General features: G+C 43.0%; 1 protein-coding gene across 1 annotated transcript in view; it reads right to left on the reverse strand.

The window, feature by feature from the left end:
* Positions 1–19,955, reverse strand: part of PKP2 (plakophilin 2) — a 105,830-nt gene extending 85,875 nt beyond the window's left edge. Inside the window, exons 1-3 of the mRNA XM_054444306.2 lie at positions 19,603–19,955; positions 1,877–1,989; positions 803–1,500 (exon numbers count right to left, since the gene is read on the reverse strand). Coding sequence (XP_054300281.1) covers positions 803–1,500; positions 1,877–1,989; positions 19,603–19,825 — 1,034 coding nt within the window. The 5' untranslated portion in view covers positions 19,826–19,955. The remainder of the gene's footprint in view (positions 1–802; positions 1,501–1,876; positions 1,990–19,602) is intronic.
* Between the last annotated feature and the right edge of the window lie 1,436 nt (positions 19,956–21,391).

The raw sequence follows: 21,391 nt of genomic DNA on the forward strand, positions 1-21,391 counted from the left end.
AGGTAGCAACTATCATTAGACAACTTTAGCAATCAAATGACAATAACATATCTAATGTTTTATCCTAATGATGATCATTATTACAGGAGTTACTGATCTAAGCAGCCATCCATTTCTCAATCTTTCTCTTAGTAACATGCTCAGTTTATAAAATTTGTGATCAGGCATTAAACTTGAATAAGGGTTAAGTTCCAAACACTAAATTAGTCAAGCTATAAAGTAGGAACGGAAAGGAATGACTTAAAAATTCAGTTATTTTAATAATTTAATATTGCCAAAGGAATACCCCTTCAAATTACTGACACTATAAATCTAAAAGGTACCAAGTACCAAAGGAAGAAAAGAGACATCTAGAAGTCAGCCATCTTTCCTTAGCTCTTTTTACAGTCATAGTTATCCAAATGGCATTAGCGCTAAGAATAAGCATTTTTTCCTTTTATTTCATGGGATGATGAAGAAAATACGCGTGCAATTCTCCATTTCTTGGCCTACTTTGGAGTTTAGAGCAGATTTTCATGTGGCTGAGGGGTAGGGTCCCTTCAGCCAGCATCTAATCTGGAACAGATGGACTAAATGTCACATTTCCACACAAAGCTGCCATGTGAGCAGGTAGCTTGGCCCCTGTCCCTGAGGTAAATAGGCTGATCTGTCAATTAGGCAGCTGCCTGAAAAGTCATTATTTTAATCACTTATCTCTGGAAGCCTTTCTCTCAAGCCCCAGAAGTGCCAGCTCATGCTGTCAGGGCTGTGGGAACAGAATGTGCTGGCAATGACTGAGCTGCAGAGTCAGGAGGGGACTTACCCCAGCTGGGAGTCAGTGAAAGTGCTTCTCTCGGTGAGCAGATTCCCACTTCCCCCTGCCGCCGCCTGGCCAACGGTCAAGTGCGCTTTCCTCCCGCTGGAATCCACGGCGACACTGGGCCCAGCTTCCCTCAGCGTGTGGGTGCTGTGGAAGGAGCTCTGATGCCAGGAGGACCTGGAAGCCCTGTTCTGAGTGACGGGCTGCAGGGGCACCAGCGGCCTGACCTGCCCGACGGTGAGCCCTGCGGTCAGGTAGTTCTCTTTCTCCAAGAGGTTGCCCATGCTGCGGCTGGTCCCTGGCCTGGGGTACGTGAGCAGGGCCGGGTTGGCAGGGAAGCTGTCAAAAACGGTGTCGCTAACAGAGCCATGCTGGTACTGTCTATGGTATGTGTCAAAGTGGCGCTGCCTGCTTGTGGTGCCAGCACGGCTGACCCCCACGATCTCGGAACGAGCATATCTTGGTGGCACTAGGAGGGCGGCCCGCCTGCTTTCTTGGTGGCGCAGGGTGTGCCCAGCCTGGCTTCTCTGGCTGTACTGGTAATCGCTGTGTGTGTAGTGAGCCCTCTCTGGACTGCTGTCAGGAGAAATCTCCAGTCTCCTCAGAGGATGCCTCAAGGACCTTTCTTCCACGGACTTCTGGGAGCTGTACTGTGCTGTTCCTCTTCCCCAGCGACCTTCATAAGTGGCAGTTGTGCCAGCCTGCACATGAGAGAAATAAAATTTAAAGGAGGCATAAATCAAATTTCAACTTTGCTGAGGACTAATTACCCAGGGACTATTACCCAACATGTCTGTTTCTCTGAATCAGATGACGAGAAGTTTGCCCCTTTTTGGGTAAAGGCTTTTTGAAAATAAGACTTGGTTGACTTGAGTCATATTTATTTGCACTAGGATGTAAGAATGTTTCACATCCCTAGTTTTCCATGGTATCCTCACAAATATCAATTTTCTCAAAACTCATTTAGGAAATGATAATACTTGGGAAAAGTAAACACTCAAAAATAATCTTAGGAAGTTTGAAAATATTTTCATGGTAGTAATCTGATCACTAGGGTTACATTCTTTGATATCCTACCTTTAGCATGTCATAGGTTTTAGGAACAGGGGAACGGCCTCCAACAAAATCATTTTCAACCAAGTGTAGGTTGTAGACATACTCAGGAACACTGCTGGTTCGGTGAAGATTTCCTGCAATCAAGCAAATATTAAAATAACTCAGAATACAAGTGGACTAATTAATATTTACAGACTGTATAACAATGATGTATTAAACTTTTAAATTTAAGTAGCGGAGGCCAAGAACAAGTATTAAATGTACGTTAATGTTTTTAAATGCTAGTTTCACACCACCCTGGGATATGGCAAGTGATCAAAGGTTATCAAAACATTCTCTACAAAAGTTTTTCAGCTGGGCGTGGTGGCGCATGCCTCTTATCCCAGCACGCTGGGAGGCTGAGGCAGGTGGATCACCCGAGGTCAGGAGTTCAAGACCAGCCTGGCCAACATGGTGAAACCCATCTCTACTAAAAATACAAAAATTAGCTGGGCATAGTGGCAGGCACCTGTAATCCCAGCTACTCAGGAGGCTGAGGAAGGAGAGTCGCTTGAACTCAGGAGACAGAGGTTGCAGTGAACCAAGATCATACCATTGCACTCTAGCCTGGGCAACAAAAGCGAAACTCCGTCTCAAAAAGAAAGTTTTGGCTGGGCACGGTGGCTCATGCCTGTAATCCCAGAACTTTGAGAGGCAGAGGTGAGTGGATCACCCAAGGTCAGGCATTCAAGAGCAGCCTGGCCAACATAGTGAAACCCCCTCTCTACTAAAACTACAAAAAATTAGCTGTGCGTGGTGGTGGGCACCTGTAATCCCAACTACTCGGGAGGCTGTGGCAGGAGAATCGCTTGAACCCGGGAGGTGGAGGTTGCAGTGAAGCTGAGATTGCGCCATTGCACTACAGCCTGAGCAACAAGAGCGAAACTCTGTCTCAAAAAAAAAAAAAAAGTTTTCAAAATGAAAGTTGAATTTAAAAAAAGAAAAACAAGGGAGAGGAAATTCACAAAAATCTAAAAATGTTTGGTTGTTATAGTGCTGAAAAATTTGGGACTCATTGTCTGGTTTAGGTGGTCTAGACTATAAAATTCAGTTTCCTGAGTCACAGAACTCTGTTCCCGAGGCAGGAATTCGGAAGCTTCTTGTAATAAGCAGGTGTAGGCAATAAATATAATGGTGACTCAGCACTACTAGATAAGACAGCTTGTATAAACAACAGGATAGGCCAGGCGTGGTGGCTCACACCTGTAATCCCAGCACTTTGGGAGGCTGAAGTGGGTGGATCATGAGGTCAGGCATTTGAGACCAGCCTGGCCAACATGGTGAAACCGGTCTCTCCTAAAAATACAAAAATTAGTCGGGGGTGGTGGTGGGCGCCTGTAATCCCAGCTACTCGGGAGGCTGAGGCAGGAGAATCGCTTGAACCCGGAAGACGGAGGTTGCAGTGAGCTGAGATAGCACCACTGCACTCCAGCCAAGGCGACAGAGCAAGACTCCCGTCTCAAAAAAACAAAAACAAAAACAAGAAAAACAACAGGGTAGATCAGCATGATCAACGGAAACATGGATCAACTTCAGGCCAACGCTAGGGTTGAGATATTTGGCAACAGGAGAGTTAGGCAGGAAAGGAAATCAACCTCTATACTCCATCCAAATGGCTGCTTTTGTGGAATCACCTGGCCCCGCCTTTGTTTGGTGGTCTAATAGCCAGCCCACTCTCATGAAAACACAGACAGGAGCCAGCCCTTTGTGCTCACCTCTGTGAAGCCTGTAGGGATTCAACTGATGCCTGTCTCATACATCTTCACATACTCCTCTCTGAGGAGGGGGGAGTGATGGAAAGCAGTATGTTGTGTCCCTCTTCTGCCTCCTTTATCCTTCTCTCAGCTTTTTTGTTCTCTTTTGAGTTTTCTCTTACTGCCTTAAAAAAAGGCTAATCAAAATAATCAACAATCTCCAAAAGCCAAATAATATCTACTTTCTTACGTTTAACTGAAATTTTTTTCTATCATGTAGCATTTTTTAGAAATCGGAGGGAAAATATACTCAATTAACTCTTCTAGGCTTCAGAGACTCATGAAAGATGTTGAGAATACAACAACACAGGGTGCTCCTTTCCAGTACAATAGGAACACATCAACATAACTTTTCCAATAAACTGTTATAAAGACAAAATTTCAAAATACTGATGATACATTCAAGGGGAGGGAGAACGGTAATTTGAAATTATTTTTGTCAGAGAGCTAAAAAGTCTAAATCCATCCCAAATTATGTTTGTACACATGTCCTTATTTCCTACAGCCAAACTATCTGCCTGATAAACAATTTTCAGGCCTCAAGGAGTCTTGTGAGGAGGCAGTGGCAGGCTTGTAACTGTCACCCTAGAGACAACAGCAGTTGAGATAAACCACGCATCTCCTGTTTCCAGGGGCTTGATTTCTCCACAAGGGCTGGCAAAAGGTCAAGCAGCCACTTAATTTTTAATCTCTGTGGCAAAGAACGGCTGGAACTTGTACCTTAAATAAGGAAAAAAAATTTTTTTCCATAAATTTTATTAGAGATGGAGTCTCGCTATGTTGCCCAGGCTGAACTCCAACCTCTGAGCTCAAGTGATCCTTCTGCCTCAGCCTCCCTTACTTGAAAGCAATCTTTTACATGACCCCACAGCCAATTTAAGAGAGAAATCAAGGACACATTAAGAGTTGGATCCTTAAGGATGCTGACATTTATTATTATAAATAAGTAGAAAGCAACTCATATTATTATTGTTGTTATTATTTTTTGAGACGGAGTTTCGCTCTTGTTGCCCAGGCTGGAGTGCAATGGCACGATCTCAGCTCACTGCAACCTCCGCCTCCCGGGTTCAAGGAATTCTCCTGCCTCAGCCTCTGTGAGCCACCGTGTCCGGCCTCATATTATTATTTTATGTTGGCTGAGGCCCGCGCCTAGGCTAACCCTTTATCCTCTACTCTGCACTCCTTCTCTCTTCCCCAGGCCACTAGGGAGGTTGGCCTGCAAGGGCCCGGCTGGTGTGGGAAAGGAGGCTAGCAGGCCAGGTACAGGGAACATAAAAAGGTTCTAATCCTGAAGAGTCCGGGGACCAGAGTACCCTCAGCACTGGGAATATGCAGAAAGGGGAAGGGTTCGGGGTAGGGGGAGTGGCTGGGGAAAGTGCTTACACTACCCCCACCCCCAATAAAACAAGCCTTTGTACAAAGGCCACAGCCAGGCAGAACATTATTAGTTAGCTGATACGTAAGAAATCCAATTTACTGTCTTTATAAAAATTAGTTTAGGGCTGTCCATGTTCAAACCTTTAGACCAATGAAAACTGAATTAGGAAAGTCAGGGACAATCTAGAATGGCAAAATACTAATGGTCATTTATGGACCGTAGCTGGAACCATTAATTCCTGTTACTCTATAATAAAATGGCAGGTGATGAAAGCAGGCAATTTTAGGAATTCAAGAAAAATTCTGTAAATCAGCCCCTTTAGCCCATCATCACCTGGAATATACCCTTGCCCTAATTCCAGGAGTAGGTAGATATTCAGGAACAGTTAATAGCGTGCTTCTTCCATCTTTAAGCTGAGATCCCTGCAAAGGTTTTCTAATGTGTAAGAATCTTTGGACAGGACCCAGTGAAACAGTATATCCTATCAAATAGCTAATTAATCAGTGAGATTTATAATCAGGTTTATTGAACTAAAATGTTTAACTGACATTAAACATTCAAGTTGTTGCTGTGAGTTTTAAGGCTTTTTAAAGCAACTTGTGTGAACTCCTTACATTTTAATGTGACTTTTCTTTTAAGGAGCTCAAATTATTTTATGTTCCTTTATAATATTCTGTGATGCGGAGCCAGCTACTATCATCTCTGTTTATAAACAGGGAAACTTAAATTACCTGCTTTAAATTGCAAAGAGATTTAATAGTCAGGGTTGATTATTAAATCAACCTGGGTTCCTCCTTGCCCCGGTCTCTGCTGTCTGACTGCAAGGTGGCTATTATGACATTGTCATTTATCAAGGCCTTAGAGGTATTAGTATTATAGTTTTGATATGAGGACAAAAAAATTATTTTTCTTTCCTCTAAAACCTTCACTTACGCAACTCCAAATACTCTGTAAATATTAATTCTTTATTTGCCAACATAAGCTCTTAGAAGAAAGCTGCTTCTTCAGTTTTCAGATGAATGAACTGAGACTGGTTTAATGGTTCCCCAAATAATTACGAAGTAGTTGGAAACAGGGAAAAAAATAAGATTGAATTTTTAAATCACAGACACTCTTCCTGTGGAATACACATGAAAGATGTGACTCCAGATATTCAGCCTGCAAGTTGGCACAATCGATGGTTTTTCTGGATAAACAGCCAATCTCAAACAACAAATACTACAGACTAATTTGCCTAGGCAGTCATGAGTTTGAGATCAGTATGCTGGATTAAAGGTGAATTAATAGCTGTGTTCTAAGATTTTAAAGCAATTTTGGACTGAGTAAAATTTTTTTAAAGTAAATACTAATAAGGATGGAAATGAATCTCTTTAAGATAAGTCATTTTCTGTTCAATCAGAGAATAAGATGATATTGTGATGACTGTTGAACATATAAAATAACTCAGCCATGTCCTTTTCTGAAAATAGAAGCAAGAAAGCAAACAAAAACATACTATACACACAGGTGCATCCTGCTTTAAACAAATCCAACACGAAAATCCAGATTTTCTTACACTGAAAATTGAGGTGTGATTCTGTTTCAAAGGATTTGTTTATTTCGAAAAAGAAGTAGGCATCTTCCCTACGTTGAAGAAATCCGTAGGCTTCATCTGGAACCCCTATTCTACCGCTTTGTATGTGTCTGGACAAATCACTGAGATGCCTGTTTCCCATAATTCCAGCTACTAACAGGACTGCTGAGAGAGAGGTTTACCTGAGAAAGCATAGACTCAAACGCTTTCAAAATTGTGAAGTGATAGGTTTCAGGACATGTCATCCCAAAATATGGCACTTGGCACTCGAGGAAGCAGCAGGCGCAGGAAGTGCATCCTTACGCCTTCCTCTCATCCCTTCTCCCTTGAAGCAGACCATATAAAATCAAGCTGACCTTCCTTTGAATTAGGTCAAAGACTCATTCCAGAAGGATCCTCCCTATACCTGGAGGAAAGGAATGTCACAAAGGGAAGTATCTGAACAAACAAGCCTTGCTAAATTCCCTCAATTTATTACCATTAGATCAGGCCCACCTTTGTCTAATCAGACTTCTGCATGACTGTCTATAAAAATACAGTCTTCTGCCAGGCAAGGTGGCTCACGCCTGTAATCCTAACACTTTGGGAGGCCCAAGTGGGCGGATCGCCTGAGGTCAGGAGTTCAAGACCAGCCTGGCCAGCATGGTGAAACCCCGTCTCTACTAAAATGACAAAAATTAGCCGGGCGTGGTGGCAGGCACCTGTAATCCCAAGTACTTGGGAAGCTGAGGCAGGAGAATTACTTGAACCCAGGAGGCAGAAGTTGCAGTGAGTCAAGATCACGCCATTGCACTCCAGCCTGGGCAACAGAGTGAGACTCCATCTCAAGAAAAAAAATAAATAATACAGTCTTCCCTGTTTCTTTGGGTCTTCATTTCTGAAGACTCCCATGCCACATAAAACTTATATTAAATAAATTTGTTATGCTTTTCTGTTTTTAATCTGTCTTTTGTTATAGGGGTCTCAGGCATAAACCTGGCGATGGGTAAGAAAACAAAACTTTTCTCTCCTACACAAGCAATATGCAAAAATGAGATAAGGTTTTTAAATAGAATTTGAGTCATAAAAATTTGTTTTTCACATTTTTTCATGAATTAGTCTATTCTAATAACAGGGATAAACTAGTGTGCATGCTTTACACTGTGTTGTAGAGCAGTTTTTTCTTTCTGCTAAGTTTACTACTGGTCTTGAATTGGACTTTTTCTGGTTGTTTCTGATTGACCCGCCACTGAGGAGCACGATGACATTACTGTGTTTTCCAGCCATTCATTTCACTTGCACAGTGCATAATGTGCTTTCGATGTTTCCTAAAGAAGGGGATGATTTACTAGGAAATATTTAAAATTAACATGGGCTCAGGCAACATTACCTACATTGTTTTTTCTAAAAACACCATGCACATTTTATGGAGCCCATTTTAAGGAAAATAAAGTAGGTAGTTGCAGAGCAACTTTAAATTCCACCCTTCTCAAATAACAAGCAATTCAGGTCAAACCAATTGCGGGGGCGGGTAATGGTGAAGGAGGTCTGTTTGGATGGTGGTAGGATTCTAAATTCCTCAGAAAATTGCAGAGGTGAAGCCGTCACAGGACAATGTAATTTTCTCCCTTTCCCAATCTGAATGTTCATTGGAATGATATGATTCCTAAGCAGCTGTTATGGAAAAAGGAGCTTTGTGTTTGGTCACCAATACAAACATTGCTCGAAATAATGAATTATTGTCAGGGTTAAAAATAGTCAATAAGGCCAGGCATAGTGGCTCACGCCTGTAATCCCAGCACTTTGGGAGGCCAAGGTGGGCAGATCACTTGAGGTCAGGAGTTTGAGACCAGCCTGGCCAACATGGGGAAAGCCTGGCTGTAAAACATAAAATACAAATCCTGTCTCTAAAATACAAAAATTAGCCAGGTGTGCTGTTAGGCACCTGTAATTCCAGCTACTTGGGGGCTGAGGCATGAGAATTGCTTGAACCTGGGAGGCAGAGGTTGCGGTGAGGAGAGACCGTGCCACTGCACTCCAGCCTGGGCAACAGAGCAAGACTCCGTCTCAGAAAAAAACAAAAAACAAAAAACAAAAAACTAAGTTGATTTTCATAATCACAGTTTTGTGAACAATTTTATTATGTAATTGGTTAGATTTAATATATTTATGAAATCAAATTGACAAGTCTCTATTGTGGTTCCATTACCTGTTTCTGGGCATATTTATAAAAAACCAACAAGTTTCTTTTACAGTAAGCAGATGACAGAGAACTGCTAAACAAGCAAGACCTTTATATAGCCGGCTTCTATTAGAGAGAAGAGAGGTGCACTCACATTCAGAAAAGTGTCTTTTCTTTCAATCTTCTAGCACTGAGTGTGGTTTAAAAAAAGTGATTTGGTTCACGCTGAGCTCTAAAAGGAGGATTTCTGGAGATGAAGATACGTGTAGAGGTTCCCACAAAAACAGGTGTGGTTAAATGTAACCACAGAAATCAGCAGGTGTTCACTATTAGTATTGATTTAAATGCTGCAGGTAATTGGGCTAACAACCATGAGCAGTTGTCCTCACAGTGTGGATTCATGATGGTCTTTTAGAAGGAAAGAGAGCCTGAAAGTCTAAAAGCTTATCATCTTACTGTTATTTGGTCTTTCTACAGTAATCTCTGGCTTGCAATAGCTCTCATTCTCCACAAATCTTAAAAGATTTAACTTCTCCCATTACAGTAAAGTTGAGGACATGTTATTCCAGGTAAGACATGGGATCTTGACACTTATTCAGAGGAATTTGTATAGCAATTCATATTTGAATGGATCCTTAAAGTCATTTACTAGCAAAAGTAGGAGCTTAAAAGAAAGCAAAAAATATACTGAGACTCATCAAAGACCATATGTATGTCCGTACTCCTGAGTTGGTGAAGGAATTTTTTTTTGTTTTTTGTCTGCCTGTGTTGGCATAAAACATATGATTCATTTCCTTGGACTTACATATTTTTTAAAAGTATATTTTATCTTCTATTTTTACTTTCCATGAAGAACAACCAGATATTGATGGAAACCACAACAGCCCAAGTAAGCATTTGCTTAGGCTGGAAAATAAGTAGAATTTGTTGGTTTAGAAAACTATAGTTGGCCGGGCAGGGTGGCTCACACTAGCAATCCTAGCACTTGGGGAGGCTGAGGCGGGTGGATCACTTGAGTCCAAGAGTTTGAGACCAGCCTGGGCAATATAGTGAGATCTCGTCTCTACAAAATTTTAAAAATTTAAAAATTAGCTGGGCATGATGGCATGGGCCTGTAGTCCCAGCTACTTGGGAAGCTGAGGTGGGTGGATTGCTTGAGGCCTGGAGACAGAAGTTGCAGTCAGCTGAGGTTGGGCCACTGCACTCCAGGCTGGGTGACAGAAAGCAAGACTCTGTCTCAAAAAGGAAAAAAAAAAATGGGAACACTATGGTGAAGAATTGTTTCAAAGCAGATGAAAGTCTAATAAAGTTTTATACTATTGAAAATTTAACCAACAGTTGTACTGTGCTATATTTTGTGACCAGTTAGCTCACATAATCAACCATGGGAAACAACTTTGAGAAACAACTTGGTGTATCAGGTATATGCTAGAAAGTACTGGCTATGTTCTTACATAGTTGAACATAGTACTGGCTAAGTTCTTACAAAGTTGAATATGCCAGGGACAGAACAGCTCTCCTGCAAGAGTGGGCCACACATTCCACGTGCCAGTGTGCGACTGACTAATCCATCGCTGTTATCACTCACACAATATACCAGCCACTAGAGTCCTTATTTTTCAGGAGCCCCCTAAGCAATTCAAGAGCTATCCTCTGATATACCAATTTATGACATTTGGGGGGTAATCCTCAAATCACTGCTCTAGGTAATGACAAAAATACATTTTAAATGTCCCCCTCCCACTTTTTTTATTGAGATGGAGTCTTGCTCTGTCGCCCAGGCTGGAGTGCAGTGGTGCGATCTTGGCTCACTGAAACCTCTTCCTCTCAGGATCAAGCGATTCTTGTGCTTCAGCCTCCCGAGTAGCTGGACTACAGGTGTGTGCCACCATGCCTGACTAATTTTTGTATCTTTAGTAGAGACGGGGTTTTGCCATGTTGGCCAGGCTAGCCTCAAACTCCTGGCCTCAAGAGTTCCACCCGCCTCGGGCTCCCAAAGTGCCAGCGCTTTAGGCGTGAGCCATTAAATGGCCCTTTTATATCACAGGTGTTCATGTCATATTTTGTTTGAGGTATTAGAATATGTAATTGTAGAATTTGTTATTATAAACTGGTAATTTAGCATCCTGGTGAAGTATTAAATAGAAATATCCTGAAAGTATCTAAATCTGTTCATTTCTCAGCCAGGCGTGGTGGCTAATGCCTGTAATCCCAGCACTTTGGGAGGTCAAGGTGGGCAGATCACTTGAGTCCAGGAATTTGAGACCAGCCTGGGCAAAAAGGCAAAACCCCATCTGTACAAAAAAAATACAAAAATTAGCCGGGTGTGGTGGCGTACACCTGTAGTCCCAACTACTCAGGAGGCTGAGGTGAGAGAATGGCTTGAGCCCGGGGGGGCAGAGATTGCAGTGAGCCAAGATGCACTCCAGCCTGGGCAACAGAGACAGACGCTGTCTCATGAATGAATGAATGAATCAATGAATGAATACACTGTTCATTTCTGTAACTGTGTCTTTACTTTGGCATTCCTGCCAATTATTTGCTGAGATATCTCATAAGACTTTAAGACTTGTAAGACTTTATAACTTCCATGGCAAATATCACATTATACTCCCAATAATATAAAAAAAGGTGAATTTATAGAACTCACAAATTATTTTTTGCTTTAAAATACTTACTACAGGTTTTCTTTATAATGACTTTCAAGTCATTATATTTCCCCTGCCTCTCACTTGCCAGGGCTAACCCCTCCCAACTGATTCATAACTGCTATCCCAACTTTTCTTTTTCCTTTTTTTTTTTTGAGACAGAGTTTCGCTCTTGTTGCCCAGGCTGGAGTGCAATGGCACGATCTCGGCTCACTGCAACCTCCGCTTCCCGGGTTCAAGTGATTCTCCTGCCTCAGCCTCCCAAGTAGCTGGGATTACAGGCATGCGTCACCACGCCCAGCTTATTTTTTTTGTATTTTTAGTAGAGACAGGGTTTCTCCATGTTGATCAGGCTAGTCTCAAACTCCCGACCTCAGATGATCGCCCGCCTCAGCCTCCTCCCAAAGTGCTGGGATTATAGGCGTGAGCCTGTAAGAGCCTGGCCTCTTTTTTTTTTTTTGAGACAGGGTCGCTCTGTTACCCAGGCTGGCGTGCAGTGGTGCATTCAGAGCTCACTGCAGCCTTGAACTCATGGCCTCAGGCGATTCTCCAGTCTCAGCCTCTCAAAGTGCTGGGATTACAGGAAAAAGCCACCGTGCTAGGTCTGTTCATACTTTAAATCCACCAAATCTGTCAAATGTATTTTCACAAAACTCCTGCACTTTTCATGTTTCTTCCCTGTGGAAATATCTGTGACTCACAATTATCAAATTATTTAACTTGCATTCAAGATCAGAGGAGAGGGGTGAAGGAGGCTGCCTATAAGGGACACCACTGAACTAAGTTAACCCGGCAAGAGAAGGAAGGGAGGGAGACAGGGAGGGGTAGAAATACCAAGCAAGATAAACTGCCTGTGTGTGTTTGGTGGGGAGCAAGGGTAGTGGCCCCAGGGATGAAGTTTGAGAAGTTGCAGGCATTAGATCACGAAGAACTTGGAATGCTGTGTTCAATAATTTTACTCTTGTAGATAACAGCAAGAAACTGAAGGAATTTAAACTGGGAAATGGTGCAATGAGATTTTAGAAAGTTCACTCTAGCAGCTGTGTGGAGAATGGATTGGAGCGGGGCCACGTTAAAACAAAAAGAGGTTATTTTCTCTTCCAAAGAGATTTTGACAGAAAGAACTGTATCTTACACTACCACCTCTAGCACAGTCTTGCATCAGTACTTGACAAGTTAATTGTTGATTAGTCAGATTACCTGTACATTAGAAATATCCTAGTTACACAAATTCAGTTTGTGCTTAATCATTCAGGCAGGTATCTATTCTGTGGCTCACCAGAATGGAACTAAAATGTGAGTATGATCGTCACATACATGCTTTTGTCTTGGGGTAGATGGAAGGTGCTCAAATAGTTTTGACTATTCTCTGTCATTCTGGGTATATGGAGAGGAAGAAAAGTTGCTTCCCCAAAATGTAGGCAGACTTTCTTCTTAAGTTATTAGAAAAGCAGACTTTGGGCCGGGTGCAGTGGCTCATGCCTGTAATTCCAGCACTTTGGGAGGCTGAGGCGGGTGGATCGGTCAGGAAATCGAGGCCATCCTGGCTAACACAGTGAAACTCCATCTCTACTAAAAATATAAAAATACAAAAATTAGCTGGGTATGGTGGCACACACCTGTAATCCCAGTTACTCGAGAGGCTGAGGCAGGAGAATCACTTGAACCCGAGGAGGCGGAGGTTGCAGTGAGCTGAGATTGTGCCACCGCACTCCAGCCTGGGCATAGAGCGAGACTCCGTCTCAAAAAAAAAAAAAAAAAAAAGAAAAAGAAAAGCTGACTTTGTTCATTTTGGCAAGGTTGTTTCTACATTTGAATAATATATGTTTACTATCATTCTTTTATCTGTATGGCTTGTGTATTTATCTGTAATATTTTGGTGGCCTATAATAAGTTCATATTATCTGTCAAGAAAAGTTCCCATTTGTTTTCATTCTTCAATGAGAAAGAGTAATCAAGATCCAATAAGCTTGATGCTCCCCTACACCCACCCCATGAATAGCTTACTGAGAGATTCAGAAAAAATAATCCATTAAGCTTCTAATGAATGTTTTCATCCACAAATTCTGGAAATCAAGGAATTGCAGAACTTTGATTATGACTGCTTTGGTTAACGAATGTTACTAAGTCTAAAGCTGATTATTCTAAGAATATAAATATGTGAATTATTTTAATAGTAATGGCAGGTTGTATCTTCAAATGCTTAAGTTTCTTTTTTCCAACTGTCCATTTTTATTTAAATCTACATATTGAAATCTCAAGCTTTTGTCTTTAAACACTTTAAGAACATTACAACTGTTTTTATGTCCAATATCCAATCACCAGAAATGGCATTACAGAAAAGATACAAAGGCTGGGTGCGGTGGCTCACGCCTGTGATCCCAGCACTTTGGGAGGCAGAGGCGGGCGGATCACCTGAGGTCAGGAGTTCGAGACCATCCTGGCCAACATGGTGAAACCCTGTCTCTACTAAAAATACAAAAAATTAGCTGGGCTTGGTGGTGGGTGCCTGTAATCCCAGCTACTCGGGAGGCCGAGGGCTGAGGCAGGAAAATCACTTGAACTCAGGAGGCAGAGGTTGCAGTGAGCCAAGATCGTACCACTGCACTCCAGCCTGGGCAACAAGAGCGAAACTGTGTCTCAAAAAAAAAAAAAAAAAAAAAGACAAGACAAGACACACAACAGGTTTTTAATGTTTTTATTATGAGAGCACTTGATAGTCTGTTTAGTAGTCTTACTCTACTAGTCAGGGGAGCCAGGTGGTTCACTTTAATAGAAAAATAAAGTTTTCTCCTAATTTATTGTCTATTCCCACTTGCATTGCTGCCTTTTACTGCTAATTTACTTCCCCAGGAGAAGTAGGGTATTTATCTTCATATATTTGCAGACATGCACAAAATACCTGAAGTCCAACATTTGTCTCAGAATTGTATAATTTAAACTTGTTGAATGTCATCTGAGATGGAAATAAATCATCTTACAGGCCATATTAATCATCTGATTTATAAACTCCAGAGGTTTTAGCAACATATTTATTATATTTCATTACTATCATAGATAGGTTGCCAATAATATGCTTGTTCTTTCAGAGAAAAAAATCAAAACTTTTAATGATTTGTATTGATCAGACTAGGAATTCAATGGTAGGGTAAAATCAATGTTAAAATGTGAAGATAAAATAATGTAAGTATGTATAGCCTTATTTTAATAAATGAGAAAAAACTGTAAAGTTGCTATCTAAAACTTTGAGGAAATGTGAACTACAAATACCCAGAATATTTAATACAAAAGCTACCCTCTGTTCCCATGACTGTGGAACTCTTAGCACAGGGCATACAGATAACATTAACAGTCTTTTAAAAGCTTAAATGAACAGTCTTCCTCCCTTTAAGGTAATTTCTTGTGTCTTATCTGTCACACATAGAACAATGTACTTTCATAATCAAACCCTGCTACTCTGGGTCTACTTGTGGTTTCTTATAGTTCCATGGATTCTGAAGCATCCTTACTTTACCATCACACAAAACTTCACCCCTAAGAGATGTGTTCTCAACATTTCCAGGGATGTGAAGTTTTTTTTTGTGACTACCATTTTGTTAACATTCTATTTCATTTCACTTACTATAATCAGAAGGATTTCTTTAATTATTTTTGGACTTACTGAACTCAATCTGCTTGGCCCTGGACAAAAAGTGGCTCACAGGCCATATTACACAGACACAGAGGTTCATTTAATCCAGTGTGCTACTGACACCTCACATTCAGAGCAGAGGGCCATGACCCTGCCACCCGCCATCTCACTCTTTTTTTCCCTTTCCTGATCCCTCCTACTTTCTGAACCATTAGTCACCTTGCTCCCCAGAATTGCTTCATTCCTGGGATTCCTTTTTGTCAAAGGAAGAATTTATGCAGAATTTGAACAATGTCTAACTTTTTTTAACAGTAGCACCTAGTAACTACCTTTCTTTTGCTACCCTGAGCTAATTTTCAATTCTCTCTCCAGAATTCACTTTTTTTTTTTTTTTTTTGAGATGGAGTCTCACTCCGTCACCCAGGCTGGAGGCAGTGGCATGATCTTGGCTCACTGCAACCTCTGACTCCCAGGTTCAAGCAATTCTCTTGCCTCAGCCTCCCCAGTAGCTGGGATTACAGGTATGCACCACCACACCTGGCTAATTTTTTATTTTTATTTTTAGTAGAGATGGGGTTTCACCATGTTGGCCAGGCTGATCTCAAACTCCTGACCTCAGGTAATCCACCCGACTCGGCCTCCTAAAATGATGGGATTATAGGCATGAGTCACGGTGCCCAGCCCAGAATTCACTTTGATCACAGATATTGAAAAGCAGCTTCACCAAGGAAATCACCTAAGATAATAGTGTGCCTCAAGTTTTGTGGTGGATTTCCAAAGAGGTTGTAAATATAATTGCATTAGGAGATTGTTCACTGTCCTTTATAAGTAGTAAATACAATTTAAAACATAACTTTCTCTCCACTCAGATACCTGGGGGAGAGAACTGTGTAACAAGTAGTACTTTTAAGGCAAGTGTAATAAATAGGATATGGACGCTTTCAATTTTTCCCTTTGCCAATACTTGCAATTCTTAAATGTCTTCTGTTTATTTTAGAAAAATATTTTAACTATTAGCCACAATACAGACTTACTTCACCATGCTGCTATACACCTCTGAAGGCCCGCTTCCCAAAGAGTTACAGCCAACTTTAAAATGTTCAGCACAGTTAAAAATAACACCAAAAGTCACTGAGTGATTTACAATGAAAATCACCCAGCTATACTAAGGCATTGGAAAGAAGTCAAAGGGTTAAAGACTCTTGCAAGATACTTATCAACAAATCAGCCACATTTATCTCATCTCTGCTTTCAGCAGGTTATCCACTGTCTCAACCTTATAGGTTTGTCAACAACTCAGAATTCTCCAGGGCCCTGGAGCTAATAGCAGTTAACATCAGGGTCTTTTCTTCCTGGAATTTCTTGTGTTGATACAGGATTTTTTCCAGACCAGCACTGTTTCAACAATTGCTTGTCTGTTTCAACTTGAGAGACAGGATAGTAACATGGAAATAATAAAAATTATACTCAGAACCACCACGAGCCCCCAGACCTTTTCAAAGAACTTTAATTAAACAATACATACGAACCACCCCTGGTAATTGTTTCATGGCATGCTAATGTTAAATTCCTTTGAAGCTGATTTCCTTTTTGAGTCTCAGAAAGCTGAGGCTTTAAAGTAAGTAGGTGTTGTTTGCTGCCTTATCTCTCTGCCTGATTTGTACTTCTGTGTAGGCTGCAGTGTATTTCAGCTTACTGGAAAGCTGCTGTTGCCATCAAAATATTTCAAACGCTTTGTTCCTTAGTTGGAAGAGCCAGTCAAGTAGTTGCCCCAAGCATTATAGCAGAAGGACCAAGATAGTGCCCTTTGTTCTACCATATCAACTCTGTGAACTGTGAAATATTCATTCTGTTCCCTCCTAGAATGATCTTTCTCCAGTCACCTCCCTATGTCCAGTCCTACTGAATTTTTGAGATCTACCTCCAGGAAGCTTTTCAAAATTTCCTGCCACCAGGAGTAACTTATTATTATTATTATTATTATTTTTATTTTTATTTTTTTGAGACGGAGTTTCGCTCTTGTTGCCCAGGCTGGAGTGCAATGGTGAGATCTCCGCTCACTGCAACTTCTACCTCCCGGGTTCAAGCGATTCTCCTGCCTCAGCCTTGCGAGTAGCTGGGATTACAGGCATGCGCCACCACGCCCGGCTAATTTTGTATTTTTAGTAGAGATGGGGTTTTACCATGTTGGTCAGGCTGGTCTCAAACTCCCGACCTCAGGTGATCCTCCCACCTCGGCCTCCCAAAGTGCTGCAATTACAGGCATGAGCCACCGCGCCTGGCCAATTTACACTTCTAAACTCCATAATATATTAGCCATTCTTTTGGGTCACTTACTACTTTTTATTTGGTAATGTATTTTTCTAGCGGTTGGCTTCCTTCTTTAAACTTTTTGCTTTAAAGCAAGCAGAGTCTTTGTGTTTAATTCAGCACCTGCACAGTGCCCGGCATGAAGAACATACTCATTCGATGCTTGCTGAATTCACCACACAGGTGATGCATTACTTTGTAGAAAGAACAGATTATGTGTGGAGTTGGGATTAAATTTCCAACCATTGCTGACAGACACATACTTCATATGTGAGACGGATTCTCATATCTATCTCACACAATTGTTTCAAGGATATAATGAAGATTCTGGAATAGGCACATAGTAGATGCTCAGCAACATTCCCTTTCCTTCTGTCCATGGCTCCATTCCCTCCATTTATGGAAGAGTTGTATCTGCTTGCTCTCTTCCTAGCTGGCCATTCTCAGAGGATAAGAAAGAATATCTAATATGCCTCCTGTGTCTCCTATGCAGAGGAAGCTGATTTGGTTTCAGTTTAGCACTGGACCTATGGGCGCAGAGAATGAATGGGTGTAATGGCTCCACTTTTCAAAGACTGGCCTCACTCATCCTGCAGTCTTCAGTCAGACTCCTAAGTCTAAATAAATATAAGGTCTTTCCCTCCATGTATTGCAGCAGTTCTGTGTTTTCTAGACCTCCCCAGCCTTTCAGAACTTCCTCAATTTTATTTAAAGAAAAATGGGAGGGGGCCATGGAGAGGCTTAGCATCTAACAAATCCCACTTTGTATTAATCATTTTAAAACTTAATGATAAAACTGATAAGCTTAAAATTCAGGTTTGGGAGTTTAAATACCAGCTCTGCCACTTACCGTCTATGAGAGCTTCAGTGTTACTTAAGTGCTTAGTTTCCTCATCTGTAAAATGAGGATTAAAATACCTAACTCACAAGTTTTTAAATCTCTCTCTCTCTCTCTCTCTCTCTCTCTCTCAAACGAATGCAAACCACATTGCCCATAGTAGGCATTCAGTTATATTAACTACGATCATTGAACATCTTCTCTTTACCTTTCAAGTATGTTAACATTGACTACCTGATCCTTTAAGATTCTTTTACACACACAGTACAGCCTCCCAGACTCTGCTGTTTGAAACCTGTGGTCTGGCCTGTTAGAATTTTTCTGTTTTCCTAATAGAAATTAGAATGGGTTAGCCTACATTCGCCAATGCCCAAGTTACTTCATACAGAAACAACTGAACGTTGCAGGAAACAGATATTCCAACTTAATTGCTCAATTTCTTTCCTCTTCTTTTTGCTATAAACCAACATAGTGCTTTTATAATGCAAAGTCACATACACAACAACAAGAAGTAAAACAAGGGTTACTGAGTTGATCCCATCACCTGACTTCAGCAGGAGAGAAAAGGATACATCATGATCTCTAATTTTCACAAGTGGCTTGCCATTTTCTTTCCCTTCCACCTCCCCCGTCTATCAATCATGAACATAGTGTGCATGTGTGTGCTTACACCCCTTTCACCTTCGGGTTTAATTTTTTGGAGGGATCAGACTTGCACCACGCCCGCACTGGTGGGGGTGGGAAGCGCAGCTAGGTGGGCAGGGCTGTTGCCGGCAGGGCCAAAGTCCCCTACCTCCTCCTCGGCGTGTTTGTTCCCTGGACCAAAGCCTCCTAGCCACTTTTTTCACTTCCTAGATCCACCACTCGCCTCCCACACAGGGTGGAGCGCCCCGAAGTACTTGCACAAGACAGCACAATCCCAATTTATAGGTTATAGGAGCGCCAATGCTGTCGGTTTTTTTCCCCAAGATATTTATGGGGGTCATGAACTATTTAACAAATCTAATAAAAGTGAAGGGCTCCTTCTCCCAGAAAAAGATCGTACACACCAAAAATTCTGCATAGCATCTCAAGGTGTTTACAGACTCCCTGAACCTTCAAATTAAGTCCGCACCAGTGAGGGGCGCGGACCGGCGGAGTAGAAAAAGAAAGGGGTGAAATCTTGAAGCGAGTTCTTTAACATTGATAGATATGTACAATATTTAATATACATAGGTACCTATATGACAAAGCTGAGTAATAGGTTATGGAAAAGACTGCTTTCCACAAGCAAGTCGGTCATACCGAGGACGGCGAGCAACAGGTGGGCAGAACACAGGGTCCCGCAATCCCAGCACGCGGGCTGAGGGCGGGATAGGAGGAGGTGACCGGGTGCGGGGCAGGGGCGGCGCCGGGGAGCGGCGGGCCCCACTCACCGTTGCCCACGGAGCTGCGGCCCTTCCGGGCGAGGGTCTGCTGCACCTGCTCCTGGATCCGCAGGCTCTTGACGGTCTGGCCGCCGCGGCCGCTGCTCCCCGCCAGCTTCAGCTTGGCCTCGGAGGGCAGCGCCAGGCTGGAGCTGTCCAGTTGTCCCAGGATCTGCTGGCCCAGGACGGTCCGGATGTAGCCGTACTCAGCTGGGGCGCCGGGGGCTGCCATGGGGCCGGTGGTAGCGACTGAGCCGCTAGCTTGCCTCTGGACTCGCGGGCGAAGCCGCCGCGGAGCTGGGGGCCCTGGCGCGAGCCCCGCCCCACTCGGGTCCGGCCCCGCCCCTGGCCCGCCCTCCACGCCGGTGAGAGGCCCGGGCCGGGGGTAGCTCGGCCTCGTGGGCCGGACGCCCGGCCTTCCCTGAGGAGGGGGCGCGGCTCCAGCCGGGCACGCGCAGTCGGGGGCAGGGGGGGCGGGGGAGGCGGGGGTGGGGGCGGGCCGGCCCCGCTGCGCGCGCGGACACCTGGAGACGTGTACCCGCCCGTGGGGAGGTGGGGAGAGGGGCGCGGTTCGCCCGGGGTCGCGCACGTTGTCGGAGTCCCGGCGGATACCGCCTGCCGGGGCCGCGCCCCGCTGTGCCCACGCCCCGCGCTGGACAGGATGGATTTCCGCTCGGTGCAGGGAGGGGCTGCCCTGCAGGCAGGTGAGCCTTCGAGAGTCACTCCTGTTTTTGGACTGAGGCTTGCCTCTGGGATCCCCGAGCGAGTAGTATGTCTGGTTAGTCAGGCTTTGTCGCACTGTTGGAAACATTTCCTGGTTTTCCTGGACCTGAGGGTGAGAAAGGGCTATTTGGTCAGGCAGAAAGGGCAATATGAGGGAAATGGGCCAAGAAGATAAAGTGTGAAATAAAAGACTTTCTAAAGAGAGTGTTTTTTTCTTAGTACAACTTCAGGACTATGTACTTTTTGCACAGATGCAGTCCCAGAAACATATGTTCTTCCTCATTGAGAGCTTCTGTTTTCTCTTGGATACACAAATTGTACCCAGTACTCTTGCTCACCCATTCCTCTCTTACGAACACACCCACACAGAGAAACTCCAACAAGAGGCTCTAGAGAAGAAATGAATTTTAGTAGCGATGCTTTTTAAAGAGCCCTGCTAACGTTAAGTCCTCTTTATTACAGGCTCTTTGTAGAGAGATCCACGGAGAGGGCCTCCAACTTTCAATCGAATCTTCCACAACTTGTATTTATCATGCTATTAATTATGTTTCACCGCAGTCTACTACTGAGAACTTGAGAGCTAAGCTCAACAGAAAGGATCCTTGACCTTAAAGTTTACAACCAAAGCCACTTGTCCTGATTTTCCTCTTTGGACTTAAGAGGCAGAAAGAAAAACATGTATCCCTGGTATTAAGTAAGATAATCTTCCCTTTGATTGCTTGGGTTTGTATGTTCACTTTCCCTCGAATCACTCAATTGCTGCAAAACCCCACTTACTCAAGTCTGAAGTGTTTGGAGAACGCAGCTTCCCTCGTCTTTGTTTTCCTACCCACACCCTTCTGCCTTTAGACACACACTGAATGCTTAGACACACAGTGCACAGGTATATGGCCTCCCTTTTTACTTGAGCGTCCAGGGAGTAAAGAGGAAACCAAAGGACTGAAAGCGTGGACAACAGAATAGTGACAGTTCTGCCACCCTTTGTCAGCAGGCCACATGACTAAGTGGGAGCCATATGGATGTGAGTCCTGGAAGCAATTGCTCCCACCCCAATAGAATGGACCACTATTTAGGC

The sequence above is a fragment of the Pongo pygmaeus genome, chromosome 10 (genome assembly GCF_028885625.2).
Source record: "Pongo pygmaeus isolate AG05252 chromosome 10, NHGRI_mPonPyg2-v2.0_pri, whole genome shotgun sequence".
NCBI classification, from domain to species: Eukaryota; Metazoa; Chordata; class Mammalia; order Primates; family Hominidae; genus Pongo; species Pongo pygmaeus.